Source organism: Lithobates pipiens, unplaced genomic scaffold (assembly GCF_037356315.1).
Source record: "Lithobates pipiens isolate NorthernLeopardFrog02 unplaced genomic scaffold, aLitPip1_a1.2 Scaffold_16, whole genome shotgun sequence".
NCBI lineage: Eukaryota > Metazoa > Chordata > Amphibia > Anura > Ranidae > Lithobates > Lithobates pipiens.
The window spans coordinates 105050843-105059271 of record NW_027507748.1 but is presented as its reverse complement, the minus strand read 5'-3'; the positions used below and the strand labels follow the sequence as shown (position 1 = coordinate 105059271).

The 8429-nt window shown below is 46.0% G+C and overlaps 1 protein-coding gene and 1 pseudogene across 1 annotated transcript in view; one reads left to right on the top strand and one right to left on the bottom strand.

The window, feature by feature from the left end:
* Nucleotides 1-366: 366 nt before the first annotated feature.
* On the bottom strand, nt 367-451 carry LOC143986357 (U2 spliceosomal RNA; annotated as a pseudogene).
* Nucleotides 452-1640: 1189 nt separating this feature from the next.
* CMSS1 (cms1 ribosomal small subunit homolog) overlaps nt 1641-8429 on the top strand; it is a 483211-nt gene continuing 476422 nt past the window's right edge. The window contains exon 1 of the mRNA XM_077480195.1: nt 1641-1814. Coding sequence (XP_077336321.1) covers nt 1754-1814 — 61 coding nt within the window. The 5' untranslated portion in view covers nt 1641-1753. The remainder of the gene's footprint in view (nt 1815-8429) is intronic.

Sequence of the window (8429 nt, the reverse complement as noted above, 5' to 3'; positions counted from 1 at the left end):
AAAAGCATCCCCAACCCCTCCAGCCCAGACCACAGCAGCCCCCACCCCAGCCAGAAAGGCATGGAGATCCAGGAGCTTAGTGAGAGCCCTTTGCCATCAGGCCTCACCCTCGCTCCCATCACTCCTACCTAATTACATTCGGGAGGTACTGGCCGTTGACTGACCAACGTTTCCTCCCGAAAAACTGACCGGAGCTAAAGCTGCCCCAATCCAGGCCAAAAAGCCAGGGTCCCCTCCCCTGGAGCCGACCAGTGGTTCTCCATCCTCATCAGAAGGCTTCCCTTTCAGCTACGAACCGCTCCGGGTTACCTTCACACCAGCAGGTTTTGCATAGCAACCGCCACCCCTGCTCCACCTCGCCGTAGAACAGGGACGGAAGCAAGCGCCACTGCCTGGTAACTGATAAGAACAGATACTACACTTGATCTTAGCCAAAAGGCAGAGAAGCGATTTGGACAGAGAGAGATTGCTCCAAATCAGGGGCAGTCCCTCAAAATCAGGGACAGTTGGGAGCTATGCTAATAGGTGGTACTAAAGGGCACTGATAGACAGCACTGATTGAAAGCACTGATGGGCACTGATTGGCGACACTGGTGGGCACAGGTTGGCACTGATTGTCAGCATTGATGGGCACTGTTGGGGCTGCACTGATGATCAGGACACTGATGATCAGTGCCCTGATTATCAGTGCAGATGTCCCCTTTCACACTAGCTGGTTACAGGACCCCACCCCTTCTCACGATAACCGGCAAGTGTGTTTACATCATGATCGGATGTGATTGTCATTGACTCTTTACCCCAATCGGTGATGCGCCATGTCCTAGGGAGATGGCTCACCTCTGATTGCCACGCCGTGCACCCTTGAGGGCATGCACGCATGGCAAGAATGTGAGGACGTCATGTGAAGCCCCCCCAGAACTAGAATGGCCAAGCCCCGCTATGATTTGACTAACTGACGGACGGGAACTGATAAAAAAAAAAACAAAAAAAAAAAAACAGGCTATATCTGTTACCAATTATCACAAAATGAAAGCCCCATTTGTCCTGAAAAAACTCGGTATAGTTCCCCTGGATACAGTAAGGACTCGTTCACACTAGAAAATGGTGTAGGATACGGTGTGTCTGCACTGGGTGTGTGATCTGCTGCAACGCAGACGCAGTACCATGTGATCTTGTGCAGTGCATTATTGAGAAGTAGTGCATGCAATACTTTTGGTGCAATCCAGTGTTATTTCAGAATGAAAATCGCAGCACACTGAGTCACATCCGAATCCCAGAAGTACGCGGACCACGTTCTTGTGTGATTCAGGCGTGGACCAGTCCTCAGCCGTTGCGATGATATCTCCAGTTTTACTAACACGTTACAAACAAACTTACAGGCATTGCGATTTGTTTTACCCTTCGCCATGAACGGGTTCAATTACCTTTATGCCCACAGCGGACCTCATTGCTGCTTTATATCAACAGATCCCCAAAGACACAAACCCACCAACGTTTTATTTACACCAAATTCAACAATATAAATACACGTTTGTTATGTTCTTGGCAAGTCAATAAAGTTATTGAGAGAAAAAAGGACCAAATCAGAGACTAGCGTCCAATCCTCATATGTTGTGGGCGTGGTTTCCGAGTCAGACCGAGGCTTGGTTTTGTAGCTCCGCCCACACATGTGGCTCTGGATTTGAACTGGAAGAGAAGGCACTGCGGAAAGTTTGTGGATCTCTAGTGCGATCAGAGAGGCTGAGGATCCGCTATGGCAGATGATTTGGGAAACGAGTGGTGGGAGGAGCCGGCGGGTGACACGCCCAGTGGAGGTAAGGGGGCTGTGACATGTGTGACAGTGGCTGGGATAGGAGGATCTGTCCATAGAGAGCCTGGCAGGGCACGCTGGGATCTGTGCTCCCACCATACAGGAGGCTGGCTCCACACGTGCAGACTCTGTGCTCTGTATGAGATCCCTGCTGATTTCTGATTGGTGCATTCTCTGGTTGTTACAATGTAAATGGCAGCGTATTGTGTACATACAAACCATCTGTGATCATTGTGTGACATCTAATCTATTATTACTATCTTCTTACTGGTCCACTACCTGTCATCCTGATCCGTTGGGTATCTGAGTCCCTGACCAGGACCGGTGTTCTGCCTAATAGAGTCCGGCCATCGATATGTGTCCGTTCCGTACTGCGCATGCGCAGTACGGAGCAGACGAAGCTTCGGAAAATCTCCGAAGCTGAACGGCGCCTGCGCCGTGAGTGGAGGAGGTAGCCCCACTATCCAAGCGGACATAGGGTTTAGAATTTTAGAGGGCCCCTCGCGGGCGAGCTTCGCTCGCCACGCTTCGGGCTCGGCCTCGCTGCGCTCGGCTCTTTTTTATTCTAACTCTATGTCCACTTGGATAGTGGGGATAGAACCTGGACTCACGGCGCAGGCGCCGTTCGTCCTCGGCAATTTTCGGAATCTGTGCTCCTGTGTACTGCGCATGCGCAGTACGCAGAGGACAGCATCTGATGGAGGACCCTAATTGACAAGACACCGGCGTGTTGCTTGGTTGTGACTTTTCTTGCTGTATGCTTCTTCTTGGTCATCTAAAAATATTAGTTGCCAGACTGATGGTGGTTTCAGGAGGTGTGTGATGGCCGTCTTCAGACTTCTCTCCATACCAGATTCTAAGGATGAGCTCAGGCGTGTTCGCATGGTCCACGTGCAGAGCCCGCCAGGAAGTCGGCGCTGCGCTAATCACAGGCAGTGAGACATTGCCCGATCTCTGCAGCCGCGCATCGGGGCACTGTCTCACTGCCTGTAATTAGCAAAGTAAGGCGTCGACTTCCTGGCGGGCTCTGCATGTGGAGCATGCGAACACGCCTGAGTTCATCCCTACCATATTCCTTCTCTGCAAATCTTTGTATGTTGTCCAATCAGATTGGAGTAATGGGTTTGGGGTGAAATCCTCCAGTGCTCCCCTCTGCAGCCATGTGACATCCATGAGCTCCCTCCCCAACACCAACATCTTCTCCCTGGCATGGAGCTCTCTGGCCATATTGATTGTCCAGGATGACATAACCACCCCACGTGAGAGTTCATTCATCCCTGCATTGGTGTGCTGAGAAGACAAGGCGTTTAGTGAATGGATGAGGAGGAGTGGGGGAAACAACAGGAGAGAGCTGTGTGTAGTACCTGGGATGAATGATATAATGTTTTTACAGTAATCAGTGCAGATCCTGACATCGGAGAACACTGCGGGTTCATTCACACAAGCAAAATAGATGGTTGGGCTGCATTTTTATCACTTCCTGATTGCCTATCAACACCTCTCAAAATTGACCAAATAGGGAGTGAATGGTGGTGTGTACACCGGAGCGTTAGTGTTGTATTGAAAAAATACAAAACTCCAATGTTCAGCAGACAGTGACGCTTTGCAGACGCCTCTATTGAAACGCGCCACAAGCACGCCAAAAATGTGCCTATACTGTATACAACATGTTTACTGTATGATTGCAACATTTCAAAAGTGATCATTTCTTATACAGATAATGGGGCACCTGTTGATAAAAATAAACTGTACCACACTGACCAAATTTGGATAATGCCCTTCCTATAGTCATAGTCAGGACCATTTTTAAAGCAGGGCAAAAGGGGCAGCTGCCCTGGGCCCCATAATTGTAGTGGGGCCCAAAGCAGCTGCCTAATACTTGCCAACTATCCCAGTTTAAATGCCCTTATCCCTTGAAGTTTTAGTCCCGTGCTGTGTCCCGATATCTCAGTGTAAACTTTGGCTGCTGCTGCCCAGCTCTGCCCTATTGCCATGTACAGAGGACTCACCTGCAGACCCTGTGTTTACATGTAAATAACCTGTATTGATATGTAAATAGTGGCGGCATTAATATGTAAATAGTCATGGACCACGGCATTGATATTTAAATAGAGGCAGCATTCATATGTATATCATGTCCCCCTGAGGTCACATCCACCATCACTTCTGCTGAATGCTGCCCACTGGGGAGGTAAAGGAGCATGCTTGAAAGTCTTGCCTACAGTTGTGGTCATTAAGCTTAACATCATGTTTTGCAAGTAAGCACATTGGAGGTGGATTCTTCAAAATAACATGGTGCCACAGCACCCTGAATTTTGATGCATGTGAATATGCAGGCAGGCAGGGAGGAGATGATGTGCTGTAACCTTTAGCAATCAATCACTGAGCAGTAATGCTATGCATCAACCTCTTGCAACCAATTAGTGAGCAGTAATAATGTGCAGTAACCTCTAACAACCAACAAGTGAGTGGTATAGATGTTCAGTAACCTCTAGAATTCAATCAGTGAGCTGTATTGATGTACAGTAATCTCTAGCAACCAATCAACAAGCAGAAGTCATGTGCTGTAACATCTAGAAAATAACAGAGAGCCATAATGTGTGCTGTAATCTCTAGCAGCCAATCAGTGAGCGGTAATGATGCACTGTAACCTCTGGCAACCAATTGCAATCGCTGCCTGATTTGATTCAGTAAACTTATTTTGAGTCTAGCTGCTATTTATTTTATGTCTCAAAGCATGCAGAGAGCGAAATTGCATGGAAGAGGGGGCCCCAGAAAATGTTTGCCCAGGGTCCAGTCAATATTAAAGATGGCCCTGGGCATATCCACTTACTGTGCATGTGATGGTGGCCACACACATAACAATCTGATTAAATGATTCTCCACAGAATCGGACAATCTGATCCAATCTATGAATTATTGAAAAGTGACATACCATTTCATTGATTTGGGGAAACCAGCCAATATCTTCAAGTTGATTACAATCAGTTTGGGCAGAAAATCAGATTGAAGGAAAGTAGAGCGATCGATATGATTGTTAGATGTATAGCACATTTGAACAATCTTTTTGAACGTATTTTCCTCCCGGACTTTAAATCAATCAGCATTATGATTATATGTAAAAAAAGGTCCATGTATGGCCACCATAGGGTTTAATTCTAAAGGGTTGGTGTAAAGATTAGGCATGTGCTCAATCTCCCTATAGCCACAGCGGCTGAGCACAAGGAGGTAGATTGAGCACTCTGCGCATGCGTGGTCTTTGCATGAACGGTGCACTTGTTCCATTGGTGTTGGGAGCATGGCTGTAACGTCTGGTTATCCTGATATTTAGGCAGGACGGAAGGGTGGTTGTCTACTCTGAGTTTTTCTCAGCAGGCAGTGTACAACCTACTGGTATGGAATGACAAAGAAGCAGTTCTTTTTTTCTTTTAAAAGCAGAGCAGTGAACTGTAATGTGCTTGGGATCCTGCCGAGGGGGGGGTATTGCAAGTTCCTAAGACCCCTTTCACACTGGGGAGCTTTGCAGGTGCTGCAGCGCTAAAAATAGCGCCTGCAAAGCTCCCTGAAAGAGCCTCTTCTGTGTCTCCAATGTGAAAGCCCCGAGGACTTTCACACTGGAGTGGTGCGCTGGCAGGACGGTAAAAAAAATGTCCTGCTAGCAGCATCTTTGGAGCGGTGAAGGAGGGATGTATACACTTCAAACATAAAGATATAACATTTTTATTTTTTGTGAAGAATCACCAACAAGTGGGACACAATTGTGAAGTGGAACAAAATCTATTTGATTTTTGAAACTTTTTTAACTAATAAAAAAATGAAAAGTGGGCGTGCAAAATTATTCGGCCCCCTTGCATTAATACTTTGTAGAGCCACCTTTTGCTGCGATTACAGCTGCAAGTCGCTTGGGGTATGTCTCTATCAGTTTTGCACATCGAGAGACTGAAATTCTTGCCCATTCTTCCTTGCAAAACAGCTCGAGTTCAGTGAGGTTGGATGGAGAGCGTTTGTGAACAGCAGTTTTCAGCTCTTTCCACAGATTCTCGATTGGATTCAGGTCTGGACTTTGACTTGGCCATTCTAACACCTGGATACGTTTATTTGTGAACCATTCCTTTGTAGATTTTGCTGTATGTTTGGGATCATTGTTTTGTTGGAAGATAAATCTCCGTCCCAGTTTCAGGTCTTTTGCAGACTCCAACAGGTTTTCATCCAGAATGGTCCTGTATTTGGCTGCATCCATCTTCCCCTCAATTTTAACCATCTTCCCTGTCCCTGCTGAAGAAAAGCAGGCCCAAACCATGATGCTGCCACCACCATGTTTGACAGTGGGGATGGTGTGTTGAGGGTGATGAGCTGTGTTGCTTTTACGCCAAACATATCGTTTTGCATTGTGGGCAAAAAGTTTGATTTTGGTTTCATCTGACTAGAGCACCTTCTTCCACATGTTTGGTGTGTCTCCCAGGTGGCTTGTGGCAAACTTTAGACAAGACTTTTTATGGATATCTTTGAGAAATGGCTTTCTTCTTGCCACTCTTCCATAAAGGCCAGATTTGTGCAGTGTACGACTGATTGTTGTCCTATGGACAGACTCTCCCACCTCAGCTGTAGTTCTCTGCAGTTCATCCAGAGTGATCATGGGCCTCTTGGCTGCATCTCTGATCAGTCTTTCCTTGTCTGAGCTGAAAGTTTAGAGGGACGGGCAGGTCTTGGTAGATTTGCAGTGGTCTGATACTCCTTCCATTTCAAAATGATCGCTTGCACAGTGCTCCTTGGGATGTTTAAAGCTTGGGAAATCTTTTTGTATCCAAATCCGGCTTTAAACTTCTCCACAACAGTATTGCGGACCTGCCTGGTGTGTTCCTTGGTCTTCATGATGCTCTCTGCGCTTTCAACAGAACCCTGAGACTATCACAGCAGGTGCATTTATACAGAGACTTGATTACACACAGGTGGATTCTATTTATCACCATCAGTCATTTAGGACAACATTGGATCATTCAGAGATCCTCGCTGAACTTCTGGAGTGAGTTTGCTGCACTGAAAGTAAAGGGGCCGAATAATTTTGCACGCACCACTTTTCAGTTTTTTATTTGCTAAAAAAGTTTAAAATATCCAATAGATTTTGTTCCACTTCACAATTGTGTCCCACTTGTTGGTGATTCTTCACAAAAAATTAAAATTTTATATCTTTATGTTTGAAGCCTGAAATGTGGCAAAAGGTTGAAAAGTTCAAGGGGGCCGAATACTTTCGCAAGGCACTGTATATTCCAGGTGCACTTTGCGTTTTTCAATACACATTTTTGATCCATTGAAGTCTATGAAGCCAAAGACCAGAAAAATGTCCCTGGCCCTTTACATAAAATGCACAGATGTGAACTACTTTCATAGGAAACCATATTAAATGGACTGTAGTGTGTTTCTGCAAAACTGAAAACACACTAAAAAATGCATAGGTGTGAACCAGGCCTCAGACCTTGTTTACACTTGTGGTTGAGGGTTGGTAAAAATGGCAAATTTTTCCCATATCCCAACCACTCCTCCTTTAAAGCGGAGTTCCGCTCAAAAAAAAAAAAATAATAATAAAAGTCAGCAGCTACAAATACTGCAGCTGCTGACTTTTAATAATCGGACGCTTACCGGCCCCAGGGTCCAGCGATGTGGGGGAACGAAGCCCCGGCATGTCAGGGGGTCACCTTCCCTTAAAGCAGAAGTTCAATTTTTGAGTGGAAGTCCACTTTAAGCTGCAAAAGGCAGTGTAGGGGGGTGTACATATGCCTGCTTTGCATCACAGCATGGCAACAATGATCCCCTTCAGTGGGCCGTACCATCCATCAAATACAACCTATTCTACTGAATGGGGGGTGCCCTGCAACTGTGCACAATGCACATTGTTGCAGTGGGCTGGTGCAGGGTTTAAGGGGTTAAAACGGTCAAATGCTCTCTGAAAAGTGATTCCAACATGGATTGCTCTTCAGGGGGCAATGCATGCGTAAACAAAGCCGAATACCACAGCAGTAGAAATGCACACTGCCTTCCTGTGTTGCAATTTTGTAATGTGGCCAGCAGATGGCAGCAAATAACTTTATTTCAACCACTAACAGGGCATTTTCCTTTCAGTAGCATTTATAGCATTATGGTTGTGGGGGACCAGAGCTACCATTAGTCAAGCAGAATTGTTTAAGTGTATATAAACCTAAAAATATAATTAATGTACTTTAAAATAAAATTCATATTGCTCCCTTCTTTAGGTACATCCATATCATACATTCAGTGATGTTTAATTATTTCAAAGCAATTGCCTGGTGATCCTTCCAGTATTGTATCTCCAGTGTTTCCTGTTTTATACTGACAACTGTAATCCTGGGCTGCAGATCCCATGCTAGTGTTATCAACCTGCTGTACTCTCTCCTGCACCAGGACTACAGGATGCTATGCCAACACACAGCGTGCCTGCAGTGCCGTTGTCAGCCTGTGAGCACCCTTCTCCAGCTTAGAATATGTTTATATTGCAGAAGGGAAGGTAGTTTGTGCATGGTGCGTCACAATACAGAATTGTTTGCACATTGCTTTCCGCTGCTTCTGAGTTGCTTGCCAGAAGCTTGCACAGATTTTCCTGCAT